This window comes from Cucurbita pepo, chromosome 12 (assembly GCF_057944985.1).
Source record: "Cucurbita pepo subsp. pepo isolate OVF chromosome 12, ASM5794498v1, whole genome shotgun sequence".
NCBI lineage: Eukaryota > Viridiplantae > Streptophyta > Magnoliopsida > Cucurbitales > Cucurbitaceae > Cucurbita > Cucurbita pepo.
In genome coordinates this window covers 11,133,134-11,152,694 of record NC_141809.1, presented here as the reverse complement: position 1 = coordinate 11,152,694, position 19,561 = coordinate 11,133,134, and the positions used below count along the sequence as shown (strand labels likewise).

General features: G+C 35.5%; 1 protein-coding gene across 1 annotated transcript; it reads left to right on the top strand.

Moving 5' to 3' along the window:
- Nucleotides 1-7,276: 7,276 nt before the first annotated feature.
- On the top strand, nt 7,277-8,213 carry LOC111806530 (tetrapyrrole-binding protein, chloroplastic). The gene has a single exon (XM_023691883.2). The coding sequence runs from the start codon at nt 7,765-7,767 to the stop codon at nt 8,059-8,061; it is 297 nt and encodes a 98-aa protein (XP_023547651.2). The 5' UTR covers nt 7,277-7,764; the 3' UTR covers nt 8,062-8,213.
- Nucleotides 8,214-19,561: the final 11,348 nt, after the last annotated feature.

The window sequence follows — 19,561 nt, the reverse complement described above, 5'->3', positions numbered from 1 at the left end:
TACCTCCATTTTCTTTCATATCATATCATTTTCATCACAACTTTTCATGCATAAATTGAGGTTGTGCATCATATCGACACATCTTATCTTATATCATTCATATCATGCATCGTGTCACATCATGTCATATTATGTCATATCAACATCACATCATCAGTACATTAGATCATAACACGTGTCATAATATTCACATATCATCTCATAGTCGCATCGTATCATGGACATATCATGGACTTATCTGTTCATATCGTTTCATAAAAATATCATAGTCATATCATTTTATATACATATCATAGTCATATCATTTCATAATCATATCATAGTCATATTGTTTCATAAACATATCATAGTTATATCGTTTCATAAACATATCAGAGTCATATTATTTTATAAATATATCATAGTCATATCGTCTCCCAAATATTTCACACATGTAAAGCATATAACACGTGTAGAGCTACGAGCACGTGTCATCATACAAACATAAATTCTTAACCTTACCGATAGTAAGACCACTTACTTGGTTGACCTAGGCCGAAGCTACTACGATCCCTTGACAATATCAATTCCTAGCTTAACGCTACTCTCTGAAATTTAATTCTACCTAAGGAGTCCAACAATCATAAATTAAAATTCTAGTCTATGAATTGACTCACTTAATTTTGCATAAAATAATTTAAACTTAGTCCTAGTCATTTAAACTAGCTCAGCCTAACTATGGGTAAGTTTAAGCTCGTATTAATTTAAATTAGCTAAGCCTAATTTTGCATAAAATAATTTAAACTTCGTCCGAGTCATTTAAACTAGCTCAACCTAACTATGGGTAAGTCCTTTAAACTTGACTTCAAAAAATCTAAATTAGCTAAAACGTATTCATACTAATTTTCGCTTCCAAAAAAATTGAAACTGGTAGGAAAGGGTCCAAGCGTATGAGACATAAGCTAGATCAGCCAAAATGTTGACCTTGAGCCGTCAGAAAGTGTATTCTCCGACTGGCTCGAACCGTTCAAGTAGTATGATAAAATGAAGTGAGGGACGTTTAGAGGTCAACTCTCTGCTCCTCAACTCTTCTCAATTGAGGCAACATGTGACCATTTCCCCTCTTCTTTTTTTTCTTTCTAATTTTTAGGTTATTACAAATTATTAGAAATTTTTTTTTATCTCAATTGAAATTATTCTTATTCATAGATTAAATTTGTACTTATATCAATTATGCCCGCTCATAAATGAAATTTGTACTTATATCATAGTACAACTATAAAAGTATAATGTCAAAAAATATTCGACTAAAAAAACTATAATGTTAAAAATTTGATGATTAAACCTCCTTATAGATTGGTCATATGCTTTTATAAAACATTTGTCGTGGTCGTGGATGTTGTTGTTGTCGTTGTTGTTGTTGTTGTTATTATTATTATTATTATTATTATTATTATTATTATTATTATTATTATTATTATTATTATTATTATTATTATTATTATTATTATTATTATTATTATGTTTATTATTATTATTATTATTATTATTATTATTATTATTATTATTATTATTATTATTATTATTATTATTATTATTATTATTATTATGTTTATTATGTTTATTATGTTTATTATTCTTATTATTCTTATTATGTTTATTATGTTTATTATGTTTATTATGTTTATTATGTTTAAATTATCAAGGGTATTTTCTATTATTAGGTAGACTATAAAATGTTGTCAATATGATAATTCAGCTGGTCTAAAGAATATTTTTAAGCACAATGAAATAAACAATTAGGAATGCCTTTATTAATTTTTTAATGCCTAAAGAACATTTTCTAGAATATTCTTTACATTTTTTTTTTTTTTTTGCAACTTATTGAGTTAAATCTTTCTAGTTGATTAGAATGATTATAGGTAGTTTGTAAGATTACGCCTTTAGTAGTGACTGTAATACCCGTTCCAATGAGAATTAATTTTTCTAATTTTTTTTATACTAAGTAGGAACTTCCAAGATTTCATTGGGAGCTTTAAAGATCGAATTTCAAAAAGAAAAAAAAAAAAAAAAAAAAAAAAAAAAGTCAAAGTCAAAGTCCACCCAGGGATAAATTGGTCATTTTGACTCACCTACCTAATTTGGTGTATGGATTAGTTTTAACAAGAATGATAATGATGAAAAAAAAAAGAAAAAAAAATGAGGTAGAAAAAGATACAAAAATTTACAGGAAATAGAAAAAGAAAAAAAAAATTGCTATTTGATTTTGAAATAATTCTTGAAAATTCGAATGAAGGAACCTGAATCATAGTTCGAAATTGAGTGCTCGAGTGAGGGGAAAATTTGCATGCCCACATCTGTCGTGATTCAAAGGTCCACTAGATCAAACACAACCTGACTACCGCGTGCATCAGTTGCACATATGGGCCATCTCCTACATGCGTGTGGTCATGTGTTGGCGGGACCTGCCAAAGAAATATCAAGAATTTTTTAGCCCCTAACATGTAAAAAAAAAAATAGCTCGGAAAGAAACACATTTATGTAATTAACCACTCAGACCTTTTCATTAGGAAGAACTAGCATGCAAGCCTTACCAACCTTAAATGGCTAGATTTTGCATGCTTAGGATCTTAGAAAGGTATTTTTGGACAAGTAGGCAAGTATGTTACCAAAAATAGTTAAAACACTCCTAAAATAGAATTAAGAGTTGCATGTTATTTTTTTTGCTTTCCACCCGAGATAGGAAGAGATTATGCATATTAGAACACAAGAAGGGCAATATGGATGAGTAAGTTATGCATAATTTTTCTGGATGGAGATTTTGAAACGTATATTGTTCTATATGCTTTTCATTGTGTTAGAACAGAGGTTGAGATATTTTGTTATGTGTTTCGGGTTATCGATGGAGGTTATCTTCCCATTGAACTTTTATGTATGTATGTTTTAAAATGATTAGCTCTAGGTGATTAATTGTTTGTTCTTCATGTAGAGTGAATTTATATGACAAAGATAAGACTAGGATGATACTGTTAGGTTGGCTAGACAATGACCTTAGGATCATGAGCAAGAGTCAGAGGGTCCACACCCTAGTGTTTCTAGACAAAGAAATACTCGAAGAGTTAGAGTATCGAGTACCTGGAGCCTAGAGTCCATGTTGAGTCACCTATCTGCCTTAGGTATCCCAGAAGACCTCCACAATTCCAAGCAAAGAACAAGATGATGTTTAGATTATGTTATCTCATGTTTTAGGTGATCAATAGGTTTATCTCCCAAACAAGCATGCACTAGAGAACCTAGATAAGATTAGGATGATACAACTAGTATGGTTTACACATTGACGTAGGTGAATACGTTTCCATTAGACTGAGCACCTCAGGATTGTGAGCGACAATCAGAGGTTAAGATCTATTAACAACTAGAGATTGGATTAGTCTCAAGAAGCTAACCCCGAGCTTCTTGAAAATGAGAGATGAGATCTAAACTACCTAGACACCCTTAAGAACGTAGTAGACCCCCACAATACCCAAGAACGACCAAGGTAACTCTCCTGGCTATAAATACTGTGAACGGTATCTTCAAACCCTCCACTACCTTTTCCACTTTAGTAACAATAGTGTTAAGCTATGCAAGTCAGTTAGGGTTGTGTGAGCTTTAGCTTGGTAGAAATGTCAATGGTCTCCTTAATAAGGCCACTATGCTGTAAACCCATAATTGAGATGGGAGCATGGGACCACGTCACATAACCTAGTAATTCGCTGACACAAGAGGAATCACATTCCCCAAACTTAAGTCTTTATGGTTTCAAGAGATGTGTCAGCCAACGTCCTTTAGATGATGTTCATACTAGAAACCACCATATTGTCTTGTCTAAATTTATGAGGAAGTGCCTCAATCTAGGATATTGGTCATTCACTACGTATAGCAAGCTGCTGAGGTCAAAGAACAAAAAGGTGGTAGGACTTTTACATACACAAAGAGGGTAAGACTTAGAATATAAAATTTCTCAAAACATCGAGCCACCTCAGATCCTCAGATAGCACCAGAGACTAGGTCTGAACCTTCTAGTACTTGGAGAAAAGTTCTTCAAAACCTGCTAGGTTATGGATACGATGAAAGCCTACAAATAAGCTATTTACTGAGAATATATTTATATTCACCCCTTCCCCTCTTTCTTTTTTAGGTGTTCACAAGTGTCGGTTGAGGTAGGAGAGCATTCGAGAGCTGCGCAGTCAGGGAGGGAATTGTTCTAGAGTGTCAGTTTGTCTTGTATTTCAAGTGTTTTGTATTTTGATTTGCATTTATCTCTAACAAGTTTCCCGTTTGTAATTAAGTTTGAATAACACCGTCTTGTAATACACGGGAAATGACCGTGCTTAGGGTTTGAAATTAGGGTTTGAATATAAAAGCAATAGGAAAGAGAAAGAAAAAGGAGATTAGGGTTTGAAAGTAAGAAGAAGATGAAAGAAAATAAAAGAAAAAGTAAAGTAAAAAGGAAAAATCAAATTAAATAAATACAACAGCAAAAAATTAAAAATAAAATAAAATTTAATTATAAAACCGTGCTTTTCAAATTTCTTACAAATGTGGAGAGGGGGTTTCAGGATACAATTACAAGCTGTAAAATCAAATTGAAGTCCCCAAATGACCCTTTGTAACCGTAAAGCCCTCGAACGCTCCTCAACCTCGACCAACAGCCTACGAACACTTGAAAAAAAAAGGAGAAACGGGTGAGTATAAAACTACTCAGTAAGCAACCTAGTTGTAGGCTCTCATTGTATCATTAACCTAGTAGGAACTCATGGACTTTACTCTTGGTTCTAAGACGTTTTAACCTAGTTTCTACTGTTATCGGAGAATTTGGGTGTCTCAAAGTTTCGAGCCGTACTTTAACTGCTCACCCTTTGGTTCAAAAGAGGTGATTCGCTCTTTTCTAGCGTCGCGAATTGGCGGAACGACAAGTCCCATCCTTGGGTAAACTATTATTATTATTATTTATTTATTTATTTTATTTATTTATTATTATTATTATTATTATTATTATTTTGTACTTAGATAGCTTGATTTACCTAAGCAACATGAAACTAGTGTTCTGGGTCAAGGTGTTACCTCGTAGAACTCTCTATTTGGTGAAGACAGTTTAGTGAGTGTTAGCTTGCTCAGCATTTATGGGAGGTTAGCTGGCAAACTCCCTATAACACCATATAGTCATTTAAAGTTAGGGATGCGACCCCTTGCGTGTAAGCTCCAAGGACGACCCGCATGATCCACGTCCCGCATATGAAAGATTTTCACTACCACGTAATCCACGTCCCCTAGAGGAACGATCTTCATTGTCTGCATGGTCCACATCCACCCAAAAGACTGAGATAATCCAACTAAGCTATATAAGGTCATACAATCCTAACCGACCTCATGCCTGGCTCAATGGTACATATACTAGAGTGGAACTCAATAGTACAGGTATTAGAGTGAAAAAGGTAGTGGAGACTCTAACGGCTCCATCAAATTGATGACTATACATACTGCTAACGGTTTTAAGAGCTATCTTTGTCATGGAGGCCTACTAAGTTCTGTAGGCGTTTAGGTGGTTTAAATCTCATCTCTCATTTCTAAGACATTCAAAGTTAGCTTCTCCATACTTAACCAATCTCTAGGTTCACACTGGTCTAAACCTCTGATGACTCATGATCTTAGGGTGTAAGGTTTACTTGAAACATACTGACCTGAGTTAATATGTAAACCCCTCTATCTGTAGCACCCCAAACTTAGCTTGGTTCTCTTGTGATGATTTGGTAGGGAGATAATCTTATCGATCACCTAGAACATGGTGCACATATTCTAAACACGCGAGCAACCTGATTAGGGAGATAATATATCAATCACCTAAAGCACTAAAAACATAAACTAAAATATTCATGCAAACAAACAAACAAGCTCAACAATGAGGTACATCCATCAAATGCCGAGAGCATAGATGACAATAGCCCATCCTCCTTTCTAACACATCAAAAAGCATATGAAATAGCATAAATCACAAATTTCATTATAGGGATGTTTTGGTAATTTCTTACCACATGTATAACATACCCATTCATATTGGGCAACTAGTATTCTAATCATGCATATTCTCTTTCTAGCTTGGCATAAAAAAAAAGTAATTAAAAAAAAAAACTCTTCCCTAATCAATGTGTATAGATGAACCGAATATGTTTTTCATGCTTAGGTAATCGATGAACCTAATAAATGAAAAGACGAACCCGAATTCAAAATTCAGAATTCAACCGAGCTATCCATACTAAGGATTAGAGTATCCCTAGTGTTTTCTACTTAGTTATAGTATCATCGTCTCCAGATTTGTGCTTTTGTTTATTATTTTATTTTGTACAATATATCAAAAAGTGACATTTTTCTCCACAATTTTAACACGTAAGGTTTGGTATGTTTGAAGATTTTTCCAGTTTTTTTATTTTGATGGCATATTTGCTTGAGCCCTTCGATTTACTTCTTCCCCTCTGGTCAACACTGAGAGCATTGCTCGATGAATCTCAAATTTCTAATTTGTAAATACTTCTACTAAGAACTTTATCTTGAATTTCATCAAACATCTAGTTCTTAGATCCGTGGGAACTTGTGATCACAATACCAATAGTATCACACGACTCGGATAAAGATAACATCAAAATCAAGTCCTTAATTTTATCATCAAAATTAATTTTCACATAACTCTATTAGCTTATAGTCCTATTGAATTCATTTATATAATCTACAACATATCACCTTTATACATCTCTGTATTGAACAACCTACCCACTAAATATAATTTGTTTATAGATGACTTTTTTTTTTTTTTTTTTTGTTCATATTCGACCGGACCTTCAATTGATCTAACATTGTCTTCTCCTTGACAATGTTGAACACACATTTTTGTCAATCGGATCAACCCTAGAGCCTGTCAATCTTTGATTTTTCACTGCTACATCTTTCAAAAATCGAAATTTGATCTATTAAGCTTCTCGATTCTAATCTTTGTGCTTTCCGTCTTCATAAATCAGGGTGAATCTCTCTAAGCTCTGATACTAGTTTGTGGGATCACCAACAACAAACACTCAATGTTGAGGAAGAATACAAGAACAGAATACGACAAAAATTATTAAATGTTGGAGAGAGGGAGAGATCTAACCTCACCCTCAACCAACCAATCAAAGGCCCATTTTGACGGGGAGATCTGTGCCCTTTCCACTTCCACCCATACCTTATCTCTCACAACCCCCCAAACCTCTCTTCCCGTTTTCATACTCTCTCTCTCCCCCATGGCAGCTTCCCACTCTCTTCCATCTCTCCGCCACACACTCCGCCGTCCCCACCGTCCTAACCTCTCCCCAAACCCCTTCTCCTCCTCCTCCTCCTCCTCCTCTCTCCTCCTCAAATCAACCTCTACTCCCACTGCCGCTATCGCTGCCACTTCCTCTCTCTCCGCTGCAGCCGCCAGTTCCTTCTCTCTCTCCTCAGACACCTCCTCTGCCGTCTCCTTCGACGAGCTCGAGCGCCACCTCGCAGCCAAAAACTTCCGGCAAGCAGACGGATACCCGCCGGCTTTTAATAGCCCTCGCCGGCGACGCTGCAAAAAAACGAGGCTACGTCTACTTCTCCGAAGTTCAATTCATTTCCTCCGACAATCTGAAAGCCATCGACGAACTCTGGCAGAAATACAGCGATGGGAAATTTGGGTATAGCGTACAGAAACGGGTTTTCGAGAAAGTGAACAGAGATTTCACAAAATTGTTCATGAAACTTGGATGGATGAAGAAACTGGATACAGAAATTGAGCAGTACAATTACAGAGCATTTCCAACAGAGTTCATTTGGGAGCTGACGGAGGAGACGCCGGAAGGGCATCTGCCATTAACTAACGCTTTGAGAGGGACGCAGTTGATGACCAACATTCTGAACCATCCGGCATTCGAGGAGGACGCCATTGAAGGAGGAGCTCAAGAAAACGTTGCAGGGGACGAAAATGGAGGATTCAAAAAGGGATTGAAAACGATGAGTGAGAGGATTTTCAAAAGGGATTATAGCTTCTGAAATTGGGGATTTTGGAGATTACCCATTGAAATTCACATCGAATTTACAATTGGGTCGCTTCCATTTGGGATGAATTTGGTTGATTTTGAGTTTATTTTAAAAAATCAAGATGAAATTTGTTGGTAATTGTATCATTTTAATGTGATTTTGGTCACTCATTCCACCTTATTCAATTTAATTAAAGTAGATAATATGTAAACTTCCAGTTTTATGAATGGTAAGAATTGGGTTAGTATCGATTTCGTACCTTATAAATTTCAAATTTATTTAGGTGTAAAGAACCTGTTTTTTATTGTAGAATCGCTATGAATAAGGAAATATAAGAGTATCGAACATTTAACTAAATTGTATCAAAATTCTGCAGTAGCACATTGGCAATTTCTCATCTTTAAAATCCAGGTTCAAATCCTGGCTGCAGATTGATTTTTTCTCGCGATTTCCGCAACAACTTTTTCTCGATTTAAGTTTAAGATAGTATTTCGATTTCGGCAACAATTTTCGCAGTAGCATGTTGGTTATTACTAGTCTTAGGTTTAAATCCTGGGTTTTTAATATTTTTCTCGATTTTCGCTAAGATAGTATCTCGATTTCCGCAACAATTTTCGCAGTAGCATGTTGGTTACTACTAGTCTTAGGTTTAAATCCTGGGTTTTTAATATTTTTCTCGATTTCCGCAACGGTCTTCTCTCGTTTCAGTTAAGACTTGTATCAAATAATTAACTACATTGTGTTAAACCTCCGTAGTATCACATTGAAAGCTTCTAATCTTTCAAATCTTGGCTGCGGATCAAATTTTTAAAGATTTTTCTCGATCTCCGCAACAAATTTTTTTCTCGATTTTTGCAACGAGTTTTTTTCTCGATTTCGGTTAAGACAGTATCGAACAGTTAACTAAATTGTATCAAAATTCCGCAGTAGCGCATTGGCAATTTCTCATACCTGAAATCCAGGTTCAAATCCTGGCTGCGGGATCAACTTTGAAAGGTTTTTTTTTTTTTTTCTCTATTCTCGATTTCAGGTTAAGACAGCATCGACACTCTCGCAGTGGCACATTTTTCAAAACTTTTATTTTCTCGATTTCCGCAACGGTCTTTTCTCGATCGACACTCTCGCAGTGGCACATTTTTCAAAACTTTTATTTTCTCGATTTCGCAACGGTCTTTTCTCGATCGACACTCTCGTAGTGGCACATTTTTAATACTTTTATTTTCTTGATTTCCGCAACGGTCTTTTCTCGATCCCAGTTAAAAACAGTATGAAACAATGAACTAAATTGTGTTAGACTTCCCAAGTGCCACACTAAAAATTTGTAATCTTTGAAATCTCGGCTGCGGGTCGGTTTTTTAAGATTTTTTTTTTCTCGATTTCAGTTAAAACAGCATCAAATGATTAACTAAATGGTATAACATTTTTCGCAGTAGCACACTGGCAATTTCCAATCTTTGAAATCTAGGTTCAAATCGATTTCCGCAATGATTTTTTCTCGACTAAATTGTATCAAACTTCTGCAGTAGCGCACTTTCTAAGATTTTTTCTCGATTTCCGCAATGATTTTTTTCCCCCTCTCGATTTCCAGTTTAAAACAGTATCAGACAGTGAACAAAATTGTATCAAACTTCCGCAGCAGCGCATGTTGTAAGATTTTTTTTTTTTTTTTTTTTTTTTTCTGTAAGATAGTATCAAATAATTAACTAAGTTGCATAACATTTTTTCTCGATTTCAGTTAAGACAGTGTCAAACAGTGAACTAAATTGTATCAAAATTCCCGATATCAGTTAAGACAGTATCGAATAATTAACTAAATCGTATCAAAATTCCGCAGTAGCGCATTGGCAATTTCTCATGTTTGAAATCCAGGTTCAAATCCTGGCTGCGGATCAATTTTTTCTCAATTTCCGCAACGATTTTTTCTCGATTTCAGTAAATCGAGACAGCATCGAATAATTAACCGGGTCGTATCAAAGTTCCGCAGTAGCACATTGGCAATTTCTCATGTTTGAAATCCAGGTTCAAATCCTGGCTGCAGATCAATTTTTTCTCAATTTCCGCAACGATTTTTTCTCGATTTCAGTAAATCGAGACAGCATCGAATAATTAACCAAGTCATATCAAAGTTCCGCAGTTGCACATTGGCAATTTCTCATGTTTGAAATCCAGGTTCAAACCCTGGCCGTGGATCGATTTTTTCTCACGATTTCCGCAACAACTTTTTCTCGATTTAAGTTTAACACAGTATCTCGATTTCCGCAACAATTTTCGCAGTAGCATGTTGGTTACTACTAATCTTAGGTTTAAATCGTGGGTTTTTAATATTTTTCTCGATTTCCGCAAAGTGTTGGTTACTACTACTCTTAGGTTTAAATCCTGGGTTTTTAATATTTTTCTCGATTTCCGCAACGGTCTTCTCTCGTTTCAGTTAAGACTTGTATCAAATAATTAACTACATTGTGTTAAACCTCCGTAGTATCACATTGAAAGCTTCTAATCTTTCAAATCTTGGCTGCGGATCAAATTTTTAAAGATTTTTTCTCGATCTCCGCAACAAATTTTTTTCTCGATTTTTGCAACGGGTTTTTTTCTCGATTTCGGTTAAGACAGTATCGAACAGTTAACTAAATTGTATCAAAATTCCACAGTAGCGCATTGGCAATTTCTCATACTTGAAATCCAGGTTCAAATCCTGGTTGCGGGATCAACTTTGAAAGGTTTTTTTTTTTTTTTTCTCTATTCTCGATTTCAGGTTAAGACAGCATCGACACTCTCGCAGTGGCACATTTTTCAAAACTTTTATTTTCTCGATTTCCGCAACGGTCTTTTCTCGATCGACACTCTCGCAGTGGCACATTTTTCAAAACTTTTATTTTCTCGATTTCCGCAACGGTCTTTTCTCGATCGACACTCTCGTAGTGGTACATTTTTCAAAACTTTTATTTTCTCGATTTCCGCAACGGTCTTTTCTCGATCGACACTCTCGCAGTGGCACATTTTTAATACTTTTATTTTCTCGATTTCCGCAACGGTCTTTTCTCGATCCCAGTTAAAAACAGTATGAAACAATGAACTAAATTGTGTTAGACTTCCCAAGTGCCACACTAAAAATTTGTAATCTTTGAAATCTAGGCTGCGGGTCGGTTTTTTAAGATTTTTTTTTTCTCGATTTCAGTTAAAACAGCATCAAATGATTAACTAAATGGTATAACATTTTTCGCAGTAACACATTGGCAATTTCCAATCTTTGAAATCTAGGTTCAAATCGATTTCCGCAATGATTTTTTCTCGACTAAATTGTATCAAAATTCTGCAGTAGCGCATTGGCAATTTCTCATACCTGAAATCCAGGTTCAAATCCTGGCTGCGGGATCAACTTTGAAAGGTTTTTTTTTTTTTTTTCTCTATTCTCGATTTCAGGTTAAGACAGCATCGACACTCTCGCAGTGGCACATTTTTCAAAACTTTTATTTTCTCGATTTCCGCAACGGTCTTTTCTCGATCGACACTCTCGTAGTGGCACATTTTTCAAAACTTTTATTTTCTCGATTTCGCAACGGTCTTTTCTCGATCGACACTCTCGCAGTGGTACATTTTTAATACTTTTATTTTCTCGATTTCCGCAACGGTCTTTTCTCGATCCCAGTTAAAAACAGTATGAAACAATGAACTAAATTGTGTTAGACTTCCCAAGTGCCACACTAAAAATTTGTAATCTTTGAAATCTCGGCTGCGGGTCGGTTTTTTAAGATTTTTTTTTCTCGATTTCAGTTAAAACAGCATCAAATGATTAACTAAATGGTATAACATTTTTCGCAGTAGCACACTGGCAATTTCCAATCTTTGAAATCTAGGTTCAAATCGATTTCCGCAATGATTTTTTCTCGACTAAATTGTATCAAACTTCTGCAGTAGCGCACTTTCTAAGATTTTTTCTCGATTTCCGCAATGATTTTTTTCCCCCTCTCGATTTCCAGTTTAAAACAGTATCAGACAGTGAACAAAATTGTATCAAACTTCCGCAGCAGCGCATGTTGTAAGATTTTTTTTTTTTTTTTTTTCTGTAAGATAGTATCAAATTATTAACCAAGTTGCATAACATTTTTTCTCGATTTCAGTTAAGACAGTGTCAAAAAGTGAACTAAATTGTATCAAAATTCCCGATATCAGTTAAGACAGTATCGAATAATTAACTAAATCGTATCAAAATTCTGCTGTAGCGCATGGGCAATTTCTCATGTTTGAAATCCAGGTTCAAATCCTGGCTGCAGATCAATTTTTTCTCAATTTCCGCAACGATTTTTTCTCGATTTCAGTAAATCGAGACAGCATCGAATAATTAACCGGGTCGTATCAAAGTTCCGCAGTAGCACATTGGCAATTTCTCATGTTTGAAATCCAGGTTCAAATCCTGGCTGCAGGTCAATTTTTTCTCAATTTCCGCAACGATTTTTTCTCGATTTCAGTAAATCGAGACAGCATCGAATAATTAACCAAGTTGTATCAAAGTTCCGCAGTAGCACATTGGCAATTTCTCATGTTTGAAATCCAGGTTCAAATCCTGGCTGCAGATCAATTTTTTCTCGATTTCAGTAAATCGAGACAGCATCGAATAATTAACCAAGTCGTATCAAAGTTCTGCAGTAGCACATTGGCAATTTCTCATGTTTGAAATCCAGGTTCAAATCCTGGCTGCGGATCAATTTTTTCTCAATTTTCGCAACGATTTTTTCTCGATTTCAGTAAATCGAGACAGCATCGAAAAATTAACCGAGTGGTATCAAAGTTCCGCAGTAGCACATTGGCAATTTCTCATGTTTGAAATCCAGGTTCAAATCCTGGCTGCAGATCAATTTTTTCTCGATTTCAGTAAATCGAGACAGCATCGAATAATTAACCAAGTCGTATCAAAGTTCTGCAGTAGCACATTGGCAATTTCTCATGTTTGAAATCCAGGTTCAAATCCTGGCTGCGGATCAATTTTTTCTCAATTTTCGCAACGATTTTTTCTCGATTTCAGTAAATCGAGACAGCATCGAATAATTAACCAAGTTGTATCAAAGTTCCGCAGTAGCACATTGGCAATTTCTCATGTTTGAAATCCAGGTTCAAATCCTGGCTGCGGATCAATTTTTTCTCAATTTCCGCAACGATTTTTTCTCGATTTCAGTAAATCGAGACAGCATCGAATAATTAACCAAGTCATATCAAAGTTCTGCAGTAGCAGATTGGCAATTTCTCATGTTTGAAATCTAGGTTCAAATCCTGGCTGCGGATCAATTTTTTCTCAATTTTCGCAACGATTTTTTCTCGATTTCAGTAAATCGAGACAGCATCGAATAATTAACCGAGTCGTATCAAAGTTTCGCAGTATCACATTGGCAATTTCTCATGTTTGAAATCCAGGTTCAAATCCTGGCTGCAGATCAATTTTTTCTCGATTTCAGTAAATCGAGACAGCATCGAATAATTAACCAAGTCGTATCAAAGTTCTGCAGTAGCACATTGGCAATTTCTCATGTTTGAAATCTAGGTTCAAATCCTGGCTGCGGATCAATTTTTTCTCAATTTCCGCAACGATTTTTTCTCGATTTCAGTAAATCGAGACAGCATCGAATAATTAACCAAGTCGTATCAAAGTTCTGCAGTAGCACATTGGCAATTTCTCATGTTTGAAATCCAGGTTCAAATCCTAGCTGCAGGTCAATTTTTTCTCAATTTCCGCAACGATTTTTTCTCGATTTCAGTAAATCGAGACAGCATCGAATAATTAACCAAGTTGTATCAAAGTTCCGCAGTAGCACATTGGCAATTTCTCATGTTTGAAATCCAGGTTCAAATCCTGGCTGCGGATCAATTTTTTCTCAATTTCCGCAACGATTTTTTCTCGATTTCAGTAAATCGAGACAGCATCGAATAATTAACCAAGTCATATCAAAGTTCTGCAGTAGCAGATTGGCAATTTCTCATGTTTGAAATCTAGGTTCAAATCCTGGCTGCTGATCAATTTTTTCTCAATTTCCGCAACGATTTTTTCTCGATTTCAGTAAATCGAGACAGCATCGAATAATTAACTGAGTCATATCAAAGTTCCGCAATTGCACATTGGCAATTTCTCATGTTTGAAATCCAGGTTCAAACCCTGGCCGCGGAACGATTTTTTCTCACGATTTCCGCAACAACTTTTTCTCGATTTAAGTGGGTTTTTAATATTTTTCTCGATTTCCGCAAAGTGTTGGTTACTACTACTCTTAGGTTTAAATCCTGGGTTTTTAATATTTTTCTCGATTTCCGCAACGGTCTTCTCTCGTTTCAGTTAAGACTTGTATCAAATAATTAACTACATTGTGTTAAACCTCCGTAGTATCACATTGAAAGCTTCTAATCTTTCAAATCTTGGCTGCGGATCAAATTTTTAAAGATTTTTTCTCGATCTCCGCAACAAATTTTTTTCTCGATTTTTGCAACGGGTTTTTTTCTCGATTTCGGTTAAGACAGTATCGAACAGTTAACTAAATTGTATCAAAATTCCACAGTAGCGCATTGACAATTTCTCATACCTGAAATCCAGGTTCAAATCCTGGCTGCGGGATCAACTTTGAAAGGTTTTTTTTTTTTTTCTCTATTCTCGATTTCAGGTTAAGCCAGCATCGACACTCTCGCAGTGGCACATTTTTCAAAACTTTTATTTTCTCGATTTCCGCAACGGTCTTTTCTCGATCGACACTCTCGCAGTGGCACATTTTTCAAAACTTTTATTTTCTCGATTTCCGCAACGGTCTTTTCTCGATCGACACTCTCGTAGTGGTACATTTTTCAAAACTTTTATTTTCTCGATTTCGCAACGGTCTTTTCTCGATCGACACTCTCGCAGTGGCACATTTTTTAAAACTTTTATTTTCTCGATTTCGCAACGGTCTTTTCTCGATCGACACTCTCGCAGTGGCACATTTTTAATACTTTTATTTTCTCGATTTCCGCAATGGTCTTTTCTCGATCCCAGTTAAAAACATTATGAAACAATGAACTAAATTGTGTTAGACTTCCCAAGTGCCACACTAAAAATTTGTAATCTTTGAAATCTCGGCTGCGGGTCGGTTTTTTAAGATTTTTTTTTTCTCGATTTTAGTTAAAACAGCATCAAATGATTAACTAAATGGTATAACATTTTTTGCAGTAGCACATTGGCAATTTCAAATCTTTGAAATCTAGGTTCAAATCGATTTCCGCAATGATTTTTTCTCGACTAAATTGTATCAAACTTCTGCAGTAGCGCACTTTCTAAGATTTTTTCTCGATTTCCGCATTGATTTTTTTTCCCCCTCTCGATTTCCAGTTTAAAACAGTATCAGACAGTGAACAAAATTGTATCAAACTTCCGCAGCAGCGCATGTTGTAAGATTTTTTTTTTTTTTTTTTTCTGTAAGATAGTATCAAATTATTAACCAAGTTGCATAACATTTTTTCTCGATTTCAGTTAAGACAGTGTCAAACAGTGAACTAAATTGTATCAAAATTCCGGATATCAGTTAAGACAGTATCGAATAATTAACTAAATCATATCAAAATTCCGCAGTAGCGCATTGGCAATTTCTCATGTTTGAAATCCAGGTTCAAATCCTGGCTGCGGATCAATTTTTTCTCAATTTCCGCAACGATTTTTTCTCGATTTCAGTAAATCGAGACAGCATCGAATAATTAACCGAGTTGTATCAAAGTTCCGCAGTAGCACATTGGCAATTTCTCATGTTTGAAATCCAGGTTCAAATCCTGGCTGCGGATCAATTTTTTCTCAATTTCCGCAACGATTTTTTCTCGATTTCAGTAAATCGAGACAGTATCGAATAATTAACCAAGTCATATCAAAGTTCCGCAGTAGCACATTGGGAATTTCTCATCTTTGAAATCCAGGTTCAAGCCCTGGCCGCGGATCGATTTTTTCTCGCGATTTCCGCAACAACTTTTCCTCGATCTATTTTTTCTCGCGATTTCCGCAACAACTTTTCCTCGATTTAAGTTTAAGACAGTATCTCGATTTCCGCAACAATTTTCGCAGTAGCATGTTGGTTACTACTAATCTTAGGTTTAAATCGTGGGTTTTTAATATTTTTCTCGATTTCCGCAAAGTGTTGGTTACTACTAGTCTTAGGTTTAAATCCTGGGTTTTTAATATTTTTCTCGATTTCCGCAACGGTCTTCTCTCGTTTCAGTTAAGACTTGTATCAAATAATTAACTACATTGTGTTAAACCTCCGTAGTATCACATTGAAAGCTTCTAATCTTTCAAATCTTGGCTGCGGATCAAATTTTTAAAGATTTTTCTCGATCTCCGCAACAAATTTTTTTCTCGATTTTTGCAACGGGTTTTTTTCTCGATTTCGGTTCAGACAGTATCGAACAGTTAACTAAATTGTATCAAAATTCTGCAGTAGCGCATTGGCAATTTCTCATACCTGAAATCCAGGTTCAAATCCTGGCTGCGGGATCAACTTTGAAAGGTTTTTTTTTTTTTTTTCTCTATTCTCGATTTCAGGTTAAGACAGCATCGACACTCTCGCAGTGGCACATTTTTCAAAACTTTTATTTTCTCGATTTCCGCAACGGTCTTTTCTCGATCGACACTCTCGCAGTGGCACATTTTTCAAAACTTTTATTTTCTCGATTTCGCAACGGTCTTTTCTCGATCGACACTCTCGCAGTGGTACATTTTTAATACTTTTATTTTCTCGATTTCCGCAACGGTCTTTTCTCGATCCCAGTTAAAAACAGTATGAAACAATGAACTAAATTGTGTTAGACTTCCCAAGTGCCACACTAAAAATTTGTAATCTTTGAAATCTCGGCTGCGGGTCGGTTTTTTAAGATTTTTTTTTTCTCGATTTCAGTTAAAACAGCATCAAATGATTAACTAAATGGTATAACATTTTTCGCAGTAACACATTGGCAATTTCCAATCTTTGAAATCTAGGTTCAAATCGATTTCCGCAATGATTTTTTCTCGACTAAATTGTATCAAACTTCTGCAGTAGCGCACTTTCTAAGATTTTTTCTCGATTTCCGCAATGATTTTTTTCCCCCTCTCGATTTCCAGTTTAAAACAGTATCAGACAGTGAACAAAATTGTATCAAACTTCCGCAGCAGCGCATGTTGTAAGATTTTTTTTTTTTTTTTTTTTTTTTTTCTGTAAGATAGTATCAAATAATTAACTAAGTTGCATAACATTTTTTCTCGATTTCAGTTAAGACAGTGTCAAACAGTGAACTAAATTGTATCAAAATTCCCGATATCAGTTAAGACAGTATCGAATAATTAACTAAATCGTATCAAAATTCCACAGTAGCGCATTGGCAATTTCTCATGTTTGAAATCCAGGTTCAAATCCTGGCTGCGGATCAATTTTTTCTCAATTTCCGCAACGATTTTTTCTCGATTTCAGTAAATCGAGACAGCATCGAATAATTAACCGGGTCGTATCAAAGTTCCGCAGTAGCACATTGGCAATTTCTCATGTTTGAAATCCAGGTTCAAATCCTGGCTGCGGATCAATTTTTTCTCAATTTCCGCAACGATTTTTTCTCGATTTCAGTAAATCGAGACAGCATCGAATAATTAACCAAGTCATATCAAAGTTCCGCAGTTGCACATTGGCAATTTCTCATGTTTGAAATCCAGGTTCAAACCCTGGCCGCAGATCGATTTTTTCTCACGATTTCCGCAACAACTTTTTCTCGATTTAAGTTTAACACAGTATCTCGATTTCCGCAACAATTTTCGCAGTAGCATGTTGGTTACTACTAATCTTAGGTTTAAATCGTGGGTTTTTAATATTTTTCTCGATTTCCGCAAAGTGTTGGTTACTACTACTCTTAGGTTTAAATCCTGGGTTTTTAATATTTTTCTCGATTTCCGCAACGGTCTTCTCTCGTTTCAGTTAAGACTTGTATCAAATAATTAACTACATTGTGTTAAACCTCCGTAGTATCACATTGAAAGCTTCTAATCTTTCAAATCTTGGCTGCGGATCAAATTTTTAAAGATTTTTTCTCGATCTCCGCAACAAATTTTTTTCTCGATTTTTGCAACGGGTTTTTTTCTCGATTTCGGTTAAGACAGTATCGAACAGTTAACTAAATTGTATCAAAATTCCACAGTAGCGCATTGGCAATTTCTCATACCTGAAATCCAGGTTCAAATCCTGGTTGCGGGATCAACTTTGAAAGGTTTTTTTTTTTTTTTCTCTATTCTCGATTTCAGGTTAAGACAGCATCGACACTCTCGCAGTGGCACATTTTTCAAAACTTTTATTTTCTCGATTTTCGCAACGGTCTTTTCTCGATTGACACTCTCGCAGTGGCACATTTTTCAAAACTTTTATTTTCTCGATTTCCGCAACGGTCTTTTCTCGATCGACACTCTCGTAGTGGTACATTTTTCAAAACTTTTATTTTCTCGATTTCGCAACGGTCTTTTCTCGATCGACACTCTCGCAGTGGCACATTTTTAATACTTTTATTTTCTCGATTTCCGCAACGGTCTTTTCTCGATCCAGTTAAAAACAGTATGAAACAATGAACTAAATCGTGTTAGACTTCCCAAGTGCCACACTAAAAATTTGTAATCTTTGAAATCTCGGCTGCGGGTCGGTTTTTTAAGATTTTTTTTTTCTCGATTTCAGTTAAAACAGCATCAAATGATTAACTAAATGGTATAACATTTTTCGCAGTAGCACATTGGCAATTTCCAATCTTTGAAATCTAGGTTCAAATCGATTTTCGCAATGATTTTTTCTCGATTTCAGTTAACTAAATTGTATCAAACTTCTGCAGTAGCGCACTTTCTAAGATTTTTTCTCGATTTCCGCAATGATTTTTTTTCCCCCTCTCGATTTCCAGTTTAAAACAGTATCAGACAGTGAACAAAATTGTATAAAACTTCCGCAGCAGCGCATGTTATAAGATTTTTTTTTTTTTTTTCTGTAAGATAGTATCAAATAATTAACCAAGTTGCATAACATTTTTTCTCGATTTCAGTTAAGACAGTGTCAAACAGTGAACTAAATTGTATCAAAATTCCGGATATCAGTTAAGACAGTATCGAATAATTAATTAAATCGTATCAAAATTCTGCAATAGCGCATTGGCAATTTCTCATGTTTGAAATCCAGGTTCAAATCTTGGTTGCGGATCAATTTTTTCTCAATTTCCGCAATGATTTTTTCTCGATTTCAGTAAATCGAGACAGCATCGAATAATTAACCGAGTCATATCAAAGTTCCGCAGTAGCACATTGGCAATTTCTCATGTTTGAAATCCAGGTTCAAATCCTGTCTGCGGATCAATTTTTTCTCAATTTCCGCAACGATTTTTTCTCGATTTCAGTAAATCGAGACAGCATCGAATAATTAACCGAGTCATATCAAAGTTCCGCAGTAGCACATTGGCAATTTCTCATGTTTGAAATCCAGGTTCAAACCCTGGCCGCGGAACGATTTTTTCTCACGATTTCCGCAAC